The sequence below is a fragment of the Gadus macrocephalus genome, chromosome 1 (genome assembly GCF_031168955.1).
Source record: "Gadus macrocephalus chromosome 1, ASM3116895v1".
NCBI lineage: Eukaryota > Metazoa > Chordata > Actinopteri > Gadiformes > Gadidae > Gadus > Gadus macrocephalus.
This window is the reverse complement of record NC_082382.1, coordinates 19,134,625-19,151,903: the sequence shown is the minus strand read 5'-3', so window position 1 is coordinate 19,151,903 and position 17,279 is coordinate 19,134,625. Positions and strand designations below refer to the sequence as shown.

Below are 17,279 nucleotides of genomic sequence, written 5' to 3'. Positions count from 1 at the left end.
TTGTAAATACACAATGCATACTATGAAACTATACTGAAATTGTGTATTTACACTAGTTAAACGCTCTCTACATTTTTGGGGGATTATTTGCATTTTTATTCTGTAACTCCTGAAACTTATTTTTTGTAGTGCTTGTTTAACTTTTGTAAAGTTGTTCTTCGGAACCGCGACAAACGCAAGTTGCGTTTGTCCTTCCTTCCCACCCGTGTTTTGGGCAGTACGGGCCACCGTAGAACATCTACCACGGTCTTGTTTTCAAATTGTTCACATGGATGTAAGAGCAACGTGTCTAATATAATCAAATATTGCTTGGTTTCCATAATGGCAACAATGAATGTCCAACCAACGAACCCAAACAACCCTATAGTGTTCTTTGATGTGACAATCGGAGGACAGGTGAGTGGAGCAAGGCGGAAGGACGAGGAAGTAAAGTTTAAATTCAGACTGGCTACGCTGCGTTCAGCTAACGTTAGCATCATGTGTTTACTGTGTTAACCGAGACTGTTATGTTAAGAACAAGGCAAATGCAAAACCTGCAAGTGTTAAAGTTTGAAAGCTATATTCAAAGCAACGCCCAAGTTAGTATCTGATAAGGGCTGTAAAATCGGACTGTTTACCTGCTGAAAGCTAACTTACTATAGCTAACTTGGCCCACGTTGAGTATTTTCCAACATTTAATATGCATGTATTGCTTTTTCTTTTCTGTACGACATTCTTGACGTTTCGTTGGTTTGTGTTCCTTATATTTCAGTTTATTTTTGTAGTTTCCTTTTAACGTGGACGTTGTGCTGCTTTAGGTGCGCACATCAATTACCGGCTTTTATTCACAATTTGCAAACGTAAGGGTGAATGGATTTGAGCCATTGTTTACTCATACCTTATTATTCTCATTATTCCGATTCCTATATGCTTAATAAGTAGACGATTGAGCAGTAAAGGTTGTAAAGGTTCAACTTAAGATGGTCAGGTTATCGTTTCACTCTTCCATTAATCAAATTATTGATTTGGATGGTGCTGATCGGGCCCACCATCAGTATATTTTTCTGAAATGTGTAGACTACATAGAAAACTGAAGAAATTACCTAATTTGAAAGGCAACATTTAATGTTTAATACAATACAATCTTTATTTCATTCATTTTTATGCAACAATAATAATAAGATAATAAAATTGAAACTGATAGTATACAAAACAGACATTGATCTTTCCAACCATTTGAGCAATTTGGTTTCTTAAATTTTATTACAATAACAAAGTTCAAAACTCAACTTCCATCAAGTACAAAAGATATAGATTAATAATCTATCGGTAATGCTGTTCAAAACAATAGTCATATCATAAAGCTTTTTGAATAAAATTGTAACGTGGCATCAGGTGGTTGTATGCAAACCCTTTAGCCAAACCTCTTGAGGGAGATGGCACAGAGCCCAGCCTTGAACCAAAAACTGTAACCTTAAGTTACGCCGTTTTTCCGGTTTTGCTACAGAGATATTCTACCAAAGAAACCTCATTCTTGTGAGTGGATGAAGCTTTCAAAAGGATTTTAATTGCCTTTATATAGTGACTTCTAGTCTAGACTGTTGATACGATAATTTGTACAAATTTCTTACACTTTAAAACCACAAACTATAGTTTGTGTTGGTCAAAAACAAATATTTAGTGAAAGAAAGTGAAATCCCCCCCATTTCCCCAGAAATGCCCTTGTTCACCTAGATTTGAGTTTGTCAACCATCAGACTTTAGATATGAATATGTAGTACGACTAGTGGTGACCTCACACCACTTGGTCAATCTGATGGGAGACTGTGTTCGTAGGGCCTTCTGATGGGTTCCATTTGGTTGCATTGAAGTTCTCCTGACATACAGGTGTTCCCCTGCTCAAATGCAAGTATGTGCGCCACATACAAATATTGTCTGGGAGATGATTATACTGTCCTGACTCTGCACACTTCAACCAGAACACAAAACCCACTAATAAACTGTTGGTGCATTCCATCCAAAGCAGATTGACTAATATGTACGCTGGAATCCCCAAGCCCAAGAGCACAAATATCACAGATATGATGAGGTAGGGCAGCCATACTGAAGCAAAGCCCAGCATAAAGCTGACGCAGAGAGATGGCGGCTGATGGGTCGTCTGGACTTCCCCCGCGGCATCTTCCTGAGCATCCTGGCCGACGGCATTGCGCAGTAGATCACTCTTCTGGATGTGAGGTGGTTTGTCTCTCTGATCAGACAACATGTTGGCCCTTCTGTACCATGCAGAGATGCTGGTGTAGTGTGGCAGCAATGCACAAATTGTCACTATAAGTAGACTAATAACAAAGAGATTGACCGTGCCGCTCTCCTGCACTTCACACACTAGAGCCTTCAAACCTCCAAAATGTTCAATTTCCCTCGGGCTGCTCCTCGTCGCTTCATAGGAATACACCGCAGCCACAAGCCAAACCAGCAAGGCCATTGCTGTGTTTGTTAGCTTCATAATGACAGGCCTTCGGTTAGCCAAACACCTGTCATGAAATAAGTAGTCCAAGAGACCCAGGCCCAGCATCGGCAGTGGTAGCATGGAGAAGACACTAGAAAAGTGGGCCAAGACAAAGCAGACTGACACGGGGGACTTCAATGGGTGGAGGAACCACACCGTGGTCAACGCAAACAACATGACCGCATCCGCCAGGACGATGGACAGGCCACACAAACTTAGGAAGAAGGTGTGCAGTCTATTCCAGCAGATGTACAGAATGGTGGTGTCCATGCCAAACTTGAACAGAAGGAGGAACAGGTACCGCGATGTGTTGTCCACGTGGTTGTGGTCTTCCCTCCATTCTTCTATGACACCCAACATTTTTAGACCTTGGGTGTCCTGGGTCTTTGGCGCTTCAGTAGACTGTTAGAGAAGAAGATTATGTTGGTTAAAAACCACAGAAATCATGCATGGATTGGTGCTGTTTTACTTCTCACCAAGCTCTCCAAAGGCGACCTTTAAAGGGACTACATTAGGGGAATCTCTTGGCACCTCACAATTCGATTTGATTCCAATTATGAGGTCAACGATTGATTCTAAAACGATTATCGATGCATCTTGATGCCACAAAAAAATGTCTGTACATTTCCATGTGTGATTTTCAAAAATATATATATACATCTGGGTTTGCTACTCTGAGTTTGCTAATCACTTCCTACTTTTGTGAGGATCATTAAAGACATCAACAGATGAATTAACTTATCTAATATTTTATTAGAGAAAAAGCTTATGTCACAAATATGACTTTCTATGAACAATGCAATAATGCAGCTTGCATTAAGACAAAACATGGAAGTATGTAAAAAAATAGGGTTCTGTTTTCTTTTCGGTCGAATCTTTCTTTCCTATGTCATTAAAGAAAAAGCTGCTCTTGAATTAGAAGGAGTTCTTGCGTCTGAGTTTGCGTACATGCTATGCGTAGGCTTAATCGCAATCGTGTCAAGACAAATCAGATTGGCCAATACACACTGAAGATAAATTAAATAATTTTAAAATTATCCCTCTGGCGAACTGAATGTGGCAGCAGGTTAACAAATTATTATTATTTTTTATTAATTTATCTGCATCGAGGCGCATCGTTCTAGAGATAATCGCGATGCATCGAAGAATTTATTCTTTTTCCCAACCCTAGACTACTTGTAGGATTTGTACATTCATAATTCACTTAAAATTGCAAGTGTCTGAACAGGTTCGGTACTGTATCCCTTTTACCACTCCAATATTTATACAGTAATTTTTTACTTTTCTTTTGAGGATACTTTGCATGTCTATAATTCACAATAAGAATTTATTTGAATAGTTATAGTTGGCCATTCAACTCAACCACAACAGTGAAGTACCACGCTTTACTGACTTCGATAAGTGAATCCTTAATTGAGAGGAAGGAACTGATATGCCAATTCAGCACACCACACAATAACCGATTCCATTCCACAACACCCCAGTCCCAGTCAGTGTGGCTCCCAATTGGCCATAGTCTTTCCCTTGTGACAATCAATTGCCTGCGTCCTCGGCTGTTATCCGAGTTCCCCCCACAATACAGGATATCTGTTCGTAATTATTGAAAAATATATATATTTGCGATCTCCAACCGGTGAGGCCTTCTTAAAAAAATGTCTTAACATACCCCAGGGTTTCCCCCAGCACTATCTTGTTAAGGCGGCCGCCTTAACAAGACTAGGGCCCCGCCTTGACTACCAATGTATTGAAAAAAATAAAAAAGTTACAAAAAAATAAAATAAAAATGGCATTCGTAATACTCAGGTAATACTGTTTACAACATTAGTCGTGCCAATAAAGTTTTTTGAGTGTAATTGAGACAGGGACATCTGGTGGTTGAATATATTGTTGCATAGTCTATCATAGTCACCTGTCAATCTACCGCCAGTGACGTGCGGTGAGGTCAGTGAGTGGGTAGGCACTGAGTTCTGAAAGCCAGATTTCTCTAAACCTATATATTGTTAAATCAAAAACAATAAACAACAAACAGGCACGCACGGCCGATTTCAAATAAGTTCCTCCCTTTCACTCACACACACACACACACACACACACACACACACACACACACACACACACACACACAGACGGGACGTATATGAAATGTCACGACGGTGACTTCAGGTTTGCCCGTAGCCTACTGTAGTTTGGACTAAATGATTAAACATCGCATCCATCGACTTAACGGACCCCTCCCTCACACCGAGGGCCGAAAAATCTGCATGTTTGCACAACATTTGTACCTACTGTTGTTTATTTATATGGAAATAAACAGTCGTTTATTTCATTCATGCGTACTGGCATCTTTGAGCAAAATACCCCCAAAATACCGCCAACAACACCACCGACTGCTTACCACCTTGACTGAGACATTTACTGGGGGAAACACTGATACCCCAAACCACAGGATAACCTTGCAAAAATAAAAATTGGTAAAACAATAAGTATGGGCTTTTCTTACCAGAGATGGGCAGGAAATCTGGCTTACGTTAATTATCCTGCAGTGTGTACCCAGCGTTAGCAGTGCACTTCTAGCTTTGTACGACCCGCTGGATCTCTCTCTACCTGTTGAGTTCTCTGTTGCTGCTTAGACAGATGGTGCTCTCCCTCTCTCTCCTGCTTTGCAATGCTAATGTTTGCTGCTCTCTGCTCTCACCTGCATGTAGGCTCATGGACGGTGAGAAACAACTTGGACTACCTGTTATTTTGGTTGCTGCCCACTAGTAGAACCGCCCAGCTCTTTGCATACCAACGAGTAGCAGCCAGTTTTTCAAGAATGAAAACAAATGAACCACAGACCAGTATGGGAGGTTAGATGGCATCCTAACGCCTCAGACTTATATTTTTTAATTATTTAATTGAGTAAATTGTTCAGTTATTTTGGCTCTTTCAATGCCTCCTCTGTGAACGCAAGGCTAACTCTTTGCATGAATCACTACAAATATTTTGCAATCGTCAAAAAGTGTCAACATTTGGCTAGTGGTTTTCACAAGCTACAAAAGTAGTTAATGTGTTGTGGTCCTTGTGTGCAGCGTTCTAGTTAGACTTCCTTTGCAGTAAATAAAAGGCACCCCGACTGCCCAAGGTGCAGGTTCCTGCGTCATGCGGTTGGAAGCGTTTTTTTTTTTTTTTTTTGGCTCAAAACAAAGAAGCAGTAGCCTGACTGCTATGTTCAAATGACATTTGTTCAAAGCAGTCGTTTAATTGCACTATAGGCTCTTTTTTTGTATCGTCCTGTTTTGATCAGTATATGCCAATGTTGTTATCAATAAAAAATCATTTGCACAAGACAAGCCGATGCACTTCACCATGTTGATAAGAGAATTAAAATGAGAAGAATTATGGGACAAAAAAATCAAGGGATATTTAGCATAGAAAAATAATTTGCGATTAATCGTGAGTTAACTATGACATTAATGCGATTAATCACGATTAAATATTTTAATCGCTTGACAGCTCTACTTATGACATAACATCATCTTTGCATTGATTGATCATTCCAATCCAACAATCAATTCTGAACTTAAAATTGGGGGTGTGGTCAAAGCTACGGACATTAAACAAGATTGAATGGAATACAAATAGCGACGTTGTCATACCTGTTGATACGCGAATGGTGGGCCTATGGTTTGATGTTTAGATTTCCATTTCGGCTAGAGACTAAATAAAACGGTGGGCAATGCTTCTTCCACTGGGCTTCACAGTGGGGATGTTTCAGCCTTGCAGAGGGTAAACATGTACATTGCACACACACACACACACACACACACACACACACACACACACACACACACACACACACACACAGTGTCCTGACAGGCTGGCACCAGCACACTCATCCTGTTTTTCCTGTTAACGTTCTCAGTACTGTATAGGGCCTACGGTAGGGCTGCTCGATTATGGAAAAAATCATAATCAGGATTATTTTGGTCAATAATGAAATCACGATTATTCAAACGATCATTTTGAGTTTGCAAACATGATGTATTTATTCAGCATGTCTCTCCCAAAAAACACAAGTAACTGAGTACTTTAAAATCTTGCCTTAAATAAATACACAAATGGTCAAGTCTAAAATAATGGACAGATATGTATCCACCCTGCACTTTCTATTAAACATAAAAAAATAAGTAATCGAAACTCGATTAGATCAGTTTTGTGATAGTTTGACGCTGAAATCGAGATCAAAATTTGATTAATCGCCCAGCCCTAGCCTACGGACACACTTTCCTTTTGTGTGCTGTAACTAAAGACATGTCTTGGGCAAGATAGCATTGTGCATTGTCTTGAAAATATGTCAACCTGATAACCTTACAAACAACGATCATCATGATGCAATTTTTTTTGTTTCAGGACGTGGGCAGAGTGAAGATCGAACTGTTTGCTGATATCGTTCCCAAGACTGCAGAGAACTTCAGGTAGTTGTACAAAATGTACAGGATAGGTTCTGAACCTGAAGGTGTCTTAAAATAACCCCTGATTTTTTTTGTTACACTCCAAGTGTGAAAACTGAACCCAGGGTTTTTTTCTCCATGAAAACAGATCAAATAAGCACAGACATTTTTTTTCGTTGATCAACCAGTATGGAGCTTGCACAGAGCAATGCTAACAGCCCAAATGGCTAACAGTGCACTGGCTTGGGGCGTTGTGCTGAATGCTTCCAAATTTGAATTTTTCGGCGGCTTATTTGATCTGCTTTCATGCAGAGAAACTGGGCAATTTTCCAAGACCTAAACGTTGTTTGGTATTGCATTGTAACTAATAATTCTTGTATCCGTTGCAGGCAGTTTTGCACAGGCGAATTCAGGTGAGCTGAGCTCTCGTATATAAAATATGGCACCACATCTTGTCCTCAGATGTTGAAAGGTTCTGATTGTAAACAGGCTACATATTAGATTTAACGCAACCCTTTACTTATGGCCTAGTTTACGATGTTAACAATTAAACTACACATGCTAGCAGTGACAATGTTGATTTAACATTTTCTTTGCACTTTGTGTTTGCCTTGCACTACCTCGTATACCTAAACACACCAGCAGCAGAGGGCTCTGAAAAGGAACTGCTGATAAGAAATACTATCCATAAGAAACGCATGCAGGCTACTTTGAATACATCCTCACAAAGGTTTAACTGTTGCACTGTGTACCTGCTCAACAGTAACAGGTGTCTGGTGGATCAGGGCAAGGCGTGGCAGTTGAACTTAATAACCCAGACAAACCGATTTTGTCCACTGAAAGATATTATGTTCATTTCATTCCCACAGCCATTCCGCTTGAATTTGGCAGTCATTTTGGCAGTTATGTCAGGCAATGACTGCTGGCTCAGGTGTAAATAACATTTTCCATATTATCACAGGATGTGTGTTGAACCTTTCTTGGTTGTATCTTTTTTTTGTTACAGAAAAGATGGAGTCCCTATCGGCTACAAAGGCTGCACATTCCACCGGTACAGTATTCATTTTGTTGGGCAGACCCTTTAATTATTTCAATGATAATTAGTAACTGAATGTACAAATGTAAGTATGTTGGTGTTCACTAGGGGTGTGAACGGTTACAAAAAATTGTAAACGGTTACCCAACCCCTTTTTTTTCGTCTACACCGGTTTTTTTAGTCGCGCTATAGGGGGATTATTTGTTTATCAACCCGTTTTTTGTAAACGGGTAACCGTTTACAAAAAATTGTAAACGGTTACCCAACCCCTTTTTTTTCGTCTACACCGGTTTTTTTAGTCGCGCTATAGGGGGATTATTTGTTTATCAACCCGTTTTTTGTAAACGGGTAACCGTTTACAAAAAATTGTAAATGGTTACCCAACCCCTTTTTTTTCGTCTACACCAGGTTTTTTTTTTATTAATGAATGATTTTTATTATTTTTTTTAAGGTAAACCGCAGTCGCGCTATAGGGGGATTATTTGTTTATCAACACGGCGGATGGGCGAGCAGAAGGATCGCAAAAAGAAAATTTGTGTGTCCGGTTGCCATGGTTATCTCCGTGCGGTTAATTTGCAGTTGCGGTGTAGGATTTTGTCAGCTTACTGTTACATTAAACTGTAATCAGAAAAGGCGGTTATATGCTATAGACCCTAAAGTATCTGTGGTATAAAGGCTGGGACGACTTTCGAATTATAAATATGTAAACTTTATGTTGAAAGTATGGACCGTCGCGATTATTTTATTTTTTTTACGGTTTTCTTTTACTTCTTTTTCCTAAACGGTTATGATTTACTAACCTGTTACACGTGTACCCGTGCACCCCCCTAGTGTTCACCATGCATTCAATTCGAGCAGTGGTTCCCAACCTGGGGACAGCGCAGCATCAACACCTCTACCCAAGCCCCCCCCCGAACCGCAGGGCCGACGCATTTACTTCAGAATGAAACCCAATAAACCGCCAATTTGCGTAGGGTCCGGGAGGGTAAATTGGGGTGCTAGCACAAGCAACCTAACCGCAAAGTTAGGCTACGTTTTAGCGTGATGCTGTTGCGGCTCTCAGCTGTGCCAGAGCGTTCATAGTTGCTAGGGAAACCACCTGATGTCGCCTCCCGGTGCAGCAGTGTGAACTGCCCAGTTTTTAGAAGCAAGGAGTCGCAAGTCGTTGCGAGGCGAATCTTTGGTCTGAACTGGGCTTAAGGGCGGAGCTTAGCGACAGGTCAGTCCCATCAATTCGCAAATGCATTATTGCCATTCAGCGCACTTGTCGCCATCAAAACAAAAGTGTGCAACAGACTGGAGGTGCAGAACGACTTTAGACTGGCTGTCATTCATATTACACCTGACATTAAAGCCCTGGCTGTGGGTATGCAAGCCCAAGGTTCACATTGATGAATGTAGGCCTATTAATACCATGCACTGTAAGCCAAGGAAAATAACACATTTATTAAATAAAGGCACAAAAAATAGAAATGTATGGTTATGGGAGGGGGGGGGGGGGGCGTATTCCATCAGAAGTGAATTAGGGGGGCCCTGGAGAAAAGAGGTTGGGAACCACTGAATTAGAGCCAACCCTCCTAAATAAACAAGCAGGACATCATGTTCGAATTCTGCTTTCCTTTGCTGTGCCTCTGTTTCATAATGGGGGCTCAACCTATCTTCATTTGCTACCCATAGGGTTATAAAGGACTTCATGATCCAGGGAGGCGACTTTGTGAACGTGAGTATATAGTGCTTCTCCTTTGATCCATTTATGTGGTGTTTTTAGAGACAAATCAGCCTTCTTCTACTCTTAAATGGGTCGTATAGAGTTGCAAAGTGGGCGGAGCGGAAGAGAGTCTTTGTTTCCAATTGTAAAATGAACCATTAATTTCCCTGAAGGACAGTTTTCACCTTTTTACGGCTTTGGAGCATTTGTATTACGCAAATGCACGCTTATCGATGCATCTTAATACAAAGACTTGTAAACTAGTATGAGAAATTCATGATTTACCAAGGTCAAAGTACAAGATATCTTTGTCGGTATGATTACTACTAGTTCCATGGAGCATGCCGTTAATAATTGAGCAGTCACAGGGCAAGTGTCGGTTTTTTTATCTACTCCTAAGCTTAAAACACCTGGAAAACATATAAAGGCGTGAGTACGTGGGTATACTTTTTTCTGTTCTCTTTTTGATAAAGAACTGTGGATCCATTATAGTTCCAGGCTTTCTGCTACTAATATAACTATGGTACTTTATATAAAATATCATATTTTACATACAACAATATTGTCATAAGAGAGACTTGAAACAACTGCCCATATCAACAAATACAAATATACTTTCATTTTATTACCTTTATGTAGGCCTGTGTCATAACTACTTTTGTTGGACGCTATGTTGTCACAGAAATAATTGTGTGAAATGATATTCTTGTCACTTTATGCCACTGATAAACTTAGAATACAATGGTATACTAATGCAAGAGCAATTCACTTTTAATTATTAGACATTCTAATTAGTATGTCAAAATGTTTAAGTTTAAGATATAAGTATAAAGAACAATTAGAAGTAACGAAGTAAAATGTTTGACATGTCAAAGTCAGTTTAGGTCTCCTTCTTTGAAATAATATCTGGCCACAACACAAAGGTTTTCCATTTAGAGGTTCTTCACTTACCTTCTTCTCTCTGTAAAGTGTGGTGAAAGTGTCCTTGATGGGATAGAAGCACACATAGATATAGTATCCATTAGCAGCTGAACTGAAAGGGACAACAGCGCACCCTTGTGGCCACATAATTCAACTTAATTTCTGAAAATATAACATGTAAAGTCTATTTAAAAAAATAAATATAAACAATGCATTTAGGCATTATGCCTTTTGAACATTAGCACATAGATATGCTATAGACTAAGTTTTAATAAGCTAACATTTGCTCAAAAACACAAAACCCACCTTAAAACCACAGCCAGGTGACCATGAGATCAAAAGTACAGATGCATCAACAGGTCATATCTGCTGGCAAATCTGTTTATCAAATGTCATGATTCCAAGGCGTGAACACCAACAGGTTTATTATGGTGTTCAGTTTCCGAGCAGAGAACACTGTTCAGGTTTACCTTGTTGTTTCCTTGCCTTTTCCTGGGTACTGGAAGTTCAGATCCATAATTTCCCCCGGTGGCTTTACCACAACTCTCCTTTGGCCCTGTATCCACTTCCTTCCTCTTTCATGCCTTGTAGCTTTGATAAGACCTCTGCGTCCCTCCCTCTGCGTCTCTCTGCAGAACCATCCTTCCAGGTTGGGTTTAGGTGGCCATGTTGTCAATCGTCCACCATGAGACGTCTTATGGCTGGGAGTAGCTCCGTCACCCTCTCTATCAATTTCTGTTTTGTTTCCCATTGTTTGGCTACAACCTATGGGAAAGAGACTATTTGTTATTTCTTTAGTCTATATAACAACATAATTCATCTAATGCTACTTTATACATTTCCATTATTTATTTTAGGTTAATTGTACATAGTAATATAATAATGTAATGGTTAACCAATCAACAAATATACATATACATACATACACGCTCACAAAGATATTTACATTACAGGCCCCAAAGTTTTAAATTAAAAATTAAAACTCTTTCAACGATCTTTAAATTAACTGAGGTATTCTGTGTAGCATATGAGCTCCAATATCAATTACTCACCAGCACTAGACTGTGTTTGGTGAGATTGGCTTCAGTCTGTGCTTCCCTAAGGTCTCTCTCCTTTAGCCGGTTCAGGTTGAAGGGGTTGCCCCAATCCTTGTCACTGTCCAAACCATGTGAAACAACCAAATGGAGGTTGTGGTCAAGGCAACTAATCCTTGGCCGGCCAAGATTTTGTAGTGCATCCTCAATACATGCACCATTGTCTATACAGGCCATTTTGAACTAATCGTGATTAAGGAGACTTCGAGTGCTTCGGCAAGTAATCTTAGCAGTGTAGTTATGGGGTATGGATCTGGACTCTTTTGAACACATTGAATACAGAGTCCAGTCAGTTATTGAACATATGGTGTGCATGTATATGTTTACCTATTTGAGCTTGACCACATATGTCTAGTGGAAGAGTAAGAGGATATTTTATCCCTTCAGAATGTCATCTTTCACTTAGTTGTACAAGGCTGGGAATCAAGTTTGGGAGATATAAGTTTGCTTTGGTAATTGATACTTCTTGTCTACGGTTAGCAGCATATTTTCAGAGGCTAGTTTTTCCGGCATTTCTTTGGCTATATGTAGGGATGCACCGATTGTGAAATTCTGGGCCGATAACGATGTTTAAAATAACAATTTGGGCGATTGCCGATACCGATGTTTCTTTGTTTTTGTTGTTATTTATTCCCCCTTTTGTGCCAGGGAAATAAACCCTACCCCCCCCAACGCACGCACGCAGAAACGCACCTCGTCTAAACACACACACAATGACACAGGGGGAGGCTTTCATGATTTGTATGAAATCAATCTGTTTATTTCAACAACTGCTCCATCAACATTCAACTTCAAAATTATTTCAACTTGGGCTTAGGCAGATAGGCCTACATGTGCCGAAAACAGAGCACTATTGTTTTTACTGAACACAGCCTGCATGACGGTGAACTAGACACGTCTTTAGCATATGGAAACTATGGCCAAAAAAATATCTTCACACGGTGTGTCTCTTTTACAATTTATTTGTTACCAGCATTCGAAGTGTTGATCTGCTGAGAAATAGTTGACCAAAGGACGCTGGGGTTGAACGAACTACTTGCGGAGTGATACAACTGAAAAAAATAAAACCACTTTCCTTGACAGCGTTCATTATATGCTTAGCAACGGTGATTTATCAAAAAATTATGTAGCACCGGAGGTTGTGAAGGCCCAAGCAAGTGAACGGAGCGTTCAACAGCATTGAGAAGAGCTGTGTAATAAATAACGATAGTCACATTTATTATTAGATTTTCTACGTGACTGACTATTCGACTATTCTAGTTGTTGTCTACTATACAACTGCCTACTCAATGAGAATAGTTCAGTACTTGCATAGCCCAACAAAAAAACAAACTGCATATCGCTGATCTTTCTCCGAGATAGTGAAATACTCCCACACGACCGACATTTTCTTTCACTTTTACTTTTTATGACGTCATCATGCCAGAGGCGTGTCCAGCCAGCGGCTGTTATGGGTGGTATTATTAGTAGCCTACCACCTGTTGCATCTTCTCCGAAACTGCAAGTCAGACTGCAAATAGCCAACACAACATTTAGCCATTGCAGAATTTAGATGACACAACAGATTAACATCGGCCACTGCCATTGGTGAATGTCATCGTATTTCCCGATAGGCCGATGGCAGTCCACAACGCGAATATCGGCCGTTAACGATGTTTGTCCGATAAATCGGTGCATCCCTAGCTATATGTCCTGGCTTTAGCAAGTTACTCTAGTAACTTGCTGTACAGCCCAGTATCTGTCAGCGCGCATTTCATGCTGTCACGTTTACATATTCATCCATCCCAAACTGCAGCTTTGTTTTCCGGATGGAAAACGGGATTGATGAGATGGCAATGATTCAAATGAGCTTTCAGGTTATTTGTATTACCACATTTGGTTGCCACCAAAGGTTGATTTTGTTTTTAAACAAAGTCGAAATGTCGGCTCATTCATGTTAATGGGCTCTCTAATTTGGCTTAAAGGGATACGCAGAGTTACAAAGTTACCAAATCATCATCTTGCGCCCAGTTGGGGAGTTCGCTGGGTTGGCATTTGCTTTCCATCAGCCTTCATTGACTAGAATAGTGACAGTAGAACAGCTCCTGATGATGTGAGGGGAATAGACTTTTAATGACTTCCAAACTACTTCCAATATTTTTCCATAAGGTTGCTTATTCAAAATTATGGCCAGTAACAACACCATAAGATTGTAGTTGGTTTACAAACACAGAGATAATTCGGCACTACTTTCGCCGCTGTGATTCGGCTTTAAGGCTACCTGTGATGCTCCGCTGGCTCAATAATATTATCAGCTCCTGGTGGCTGAGCAGTCTACGCAGAGAGTTACCTTTCTTCCACAACTAACCGTGCTCAAATCTCAAGTCTGGCCAGGCCAGGCCAACTTGGCCACTTGGGAGAGGTGTGCTGCTACGGTACGGGCCGCCACGGTACCGATGCTAATGAGCCGACACGCGCACACGCACGGCTACGCAACCTGAGCTGGATGACGTATAGTCCATGCGACGACCATGGACATAATAAAGGCGACGAGCTTTCTTTCCCTTTAAACGGTAAAAATGGCGTCAAGCGGTTCAACTGTTGGTTCACGTTGGTCCCATAGAGAAGTCGAGTGTCTGTTAGCCATTTGGGCAGCCGATGCTATTCATGCACAGTTGGAGAAGACCCACAAGAATTCCGATGTATTTGGGAGAATCCGCGAATCAATGACTTTATTATGGTCCATGCAGCGGACGCTTGGTGATGACGTGTTACGACGTGGTGACGTATGTAAGAACAACGGGGCCAGTTGAGCACGGTTAGGTATGAAAACGGCCAACGGCCACGGCCAGATGGCCTAGTGTGAGTGCACCCTTGACACTCAGGCCCCGTCCACACAAAGCCGAATTCATGGCGAAACCGCAAAGGTCTTGTACGGTTCGGCCTTCCGTCAACACGAAGCCGGCGAATCCGCTGACCGAAACCGTAAACTTCTGAAACCACCCTCGGAGGTGGTTTCAAATCTACCCGGTTTCGTTTTGGATTCGTGTGGACGCCTGAAACCGACTGAAACCGTAAACCGTGACGTCATCGCCCCACCCCTCGACCCTCTAGCCAATGACTGTTGAGCCCGCGGAGTCTCACCCTTTATGCGCATGCTCGCCTCCTCTTCTTATTTCTTTTTCTTCTGGATTTCTGTAGCAGAAGCAGCACCTCTTATGGGCCTGGAATGTGTACTACAGCGTTTCTACAGATCTACTCGGTTTCGCTTGACTTCGTCTTTACGAAGATACTCCGAAACCGGATAGATCGAAACCGTAAACGGTTTTGCCCGTTTCGGGTTCGTGTTGACGGGGCCTCAATTATACAATTAAGGCCCCGTCCACACGAAGCCGATTTCATGGCGAAACCGCAAAGGTCTTGTACGGTTCGGCCTTCCGTCCACACGAAGCCGGCGAATCCGCTGACCGAAACCGTAAACCGTAAAAGAATGTGTACTACAGCGTTTCTACAGATCTACTCGGTTTCGCTTGACTCCGTCTTTACGGAGAGTTTCGTTTGAAAAAATTACAATGTAAGGAGAAAAAACGATATGACAGGATATGGCACAGATCAAGTCCATACACATGGATGAATTTTCTGAAGGTAAATTTGTCTTGCTCTTGGAGATGCCTAGATGCTTGCTTCCCTTTCAGATTCCCCAGCAACCCTGACCCTGTTCCTCTGGTCTTTCTCTTTTTATAGGGGGATGGCACTGGCGTGTGCAGCATCTACAGGGGTCCGTTTGCGGATGAAAACTTCAAAGTGAAGCAGTCTTCCCCAGGTCTCCTGTCCATGGTGAGTAATGGGAACATTAACCCTGGATAACACGGATGTTCCCTCTGTATGGAATTATTTTCTTCATTGGTCTTCACTTCCTCATCTGCCTATACCAGCTGCTGGTATAGGCAGATGAGGAGGGCTTCCCAAATTGTCCTATTTCTCTCAGAAATATATATATATACCCTCAGTGGGCAATGGGCAATTGAGAACATCTGAAAATCAGGAAGCAGTTGGAGCCATGATTCGCAATACAATAGAATGACTATTGGAACACACCCACAGTGCTCAGTTCTTGTGTGCAGTTGTCATAGGGGGGACTTGATTTTTTTTCCCATTTCTGCAGGCGAACAGCGGTCCCGGAACAAATGGCTGTCAGTTTTTTATCACGTGTACCAAATGTGACTGGCTAGATGGAAAGCACGTGGTTTTTGGTGAGTACGAAATTGGGCTTCAATATTATATCATAAATGTATTGTCTGTGTCAATATTGAAAGTGTTGTTTTTTTACTTTACTACTTTACTCTTTTAGGCAAAGTAGTCGATGGCTTACTCGTCATGAGGAAGATTGAGGTAAAAAGAGGCTATACATTTTTCATGTTTAATTTCATGAGGATTAAACATCTGAAACAAAAGGTTTATATTGATGAAAAATAATTTTCTTCAATAAAGCCTTTCGTGATGATCAGTCAAACATATGAAACATCTTGAAGGCCGTGGCAAAGAAATGTATATAAGCAACTAAATTTTCTTTCCTTTTTCTGAATCATACAAAGGATGTTGGTGGTATCATGCTAAATTGAATTCAAACAATGTATTCCGGTTGTGTTGATCGACCAGTAAACTTGTGGAAGTGTTGAACCTGCAATAACTCTTCCTATAAATCCTTGATGCCCCTCAGAACGTTCCCACGGGACCCAACAACAAACCCAAACTGCCCATCCTCGTAGCGCAGTGTGGGGAGATGTAATCATTCCCGTCGACGGAACCATGCCAAGCCTTTTTTTCTTGGCATACATTTTCCACAAGTGATTGATTTTGTATTGTTTGATTTTTTCCATCTGAAATAATCAAAATTGATGTGTACCGATTTGCTTTGTCCATGTCTATTTTGTTGCTGGCCTAACATGGGAAATTATTTTTGTAACTCCTGTGTAGAACCTAAATTGTGATAATAAAGTGATTCCACATTTTTATAAACTTCTTGTTGGATTTATTTCTTGAAGTGACTATCACAACATTATCATGTATGTCGCTGCGTCTTGCATACTATAATCTTAGGTGGAATAATCCCCCTTAATTACCTTGTTTTCAATTATATTTGCCTTTTTATTTCGTGTATTTTCCTGTCTTCAAAAAACTGATTTTGTCTTCAGGTAAATATTATATAGGTGGTTACAATAAAAAAAAAAAGACTTAAAATGCATTGAGAGTTAACTTACTTATTACAAAACATCGCTCTTGCCCATTGTTTTACCCTTGCTATCGTCCAGTGATATATTGATTGGATCTGATTGGAAGACACCCATTGCGGAGCATATTGTGCGCATGTTGGAGGCTTGGAGTCAGTCGTACCAGAGCTAGGCACCCTCAAACTCCCGAGAGTCAGCAGTGGGGCAAACCGGCGCCTCAGGAACACTCTGAACGCCAAACCGCTCCTCAGCTCAATTTATGGTTGCCACTTGTCCCAGCACCGGTGCGAAGACCCTAGCCACCCCTCCCCCGCACTCCGTCGCCATGGACCCTGTTCCTCCGGTACAAAAGAATCCTTTCACAGTCACCCACTGTTCTCATGCAGAGGACGG

The 17,279-nt window shown here is 41.1% G+C and overlaps 2 protein-coding genes across 5 annotated transcripts; one reads left to right on the top strand and one right to left on the bottom strand.

Annotated features, from left to right (window-relative positions):
• Nucleotides 1–204: 204 nt before the first annotated feature.
• On the top strand, nt 205–16,674 carry ppih (peptidylprolyl isomerase H (cyclophilin H)). The gene is made up of 9 exons (XM_060051453.1): nt 205–396; nt 6,877–6,941; nt 7,307–7,330; nt 7,924–7,968; nt 9,631–9,673; nt 15,400–15,492; nt 15,821–15,908; nt 16,007–16,047; nt 16,376–16,674. The coding sequence occupies exons 1-9, from the start codon at nt 322–324 to the stop codon at nt 16,442–16,444; spliced, it is 543 nt and encodes a 180-aa protein (XP_059907436.1). The 5' UTR covers nt 205–321; the 3' UTR covers nt 16,445–16,674.
• si:dkeyp-100a1.6 (probable G-protein coupled receptor 160) lies at nt 1,101–10,765 on the bottom strand. Of its 4 annotated transcripts, XR_009525588.1 has the most exons (3): nt 10,613–10,765; nt 1,447–2,886; nt 1,101–1,405 (listed from the first exon to the last, which is right to left on the bottom strand). XR_009525588.1 is itself a non-coding variant. In XM_060051334.1 (2 exons), the coding sequence occupies exons 1-2, from the start codon at nt 10,727–10,729 to the stop codon at nt 1,774–1,776; spliced, it is 1,230 nt and encodes a 409-aa protein (XP_059907317.1). In that variant the 5' UTR covers nt 10,730–10,765; the 3' UTR covers nt 1,101–1,773. The 4 variants fall into 4 exon arrangements, 3 of the variants coding, with proteins under 3 accessions (XP_059907317.1, XP_059907340.1, XP_059907331.1); XM_060051334.1 differs by having other exon boundaries at nt 1,101–2,886; XM_060051357.1 differs by lacking the exon at nt 10,613–10,765 and adding an exon at nt 6,123–6,254 and having other exon boundaries at nt 1,101–2,886.
• Nucleotides 16,675–17,279: the final 605 nt, after the last annotated feature.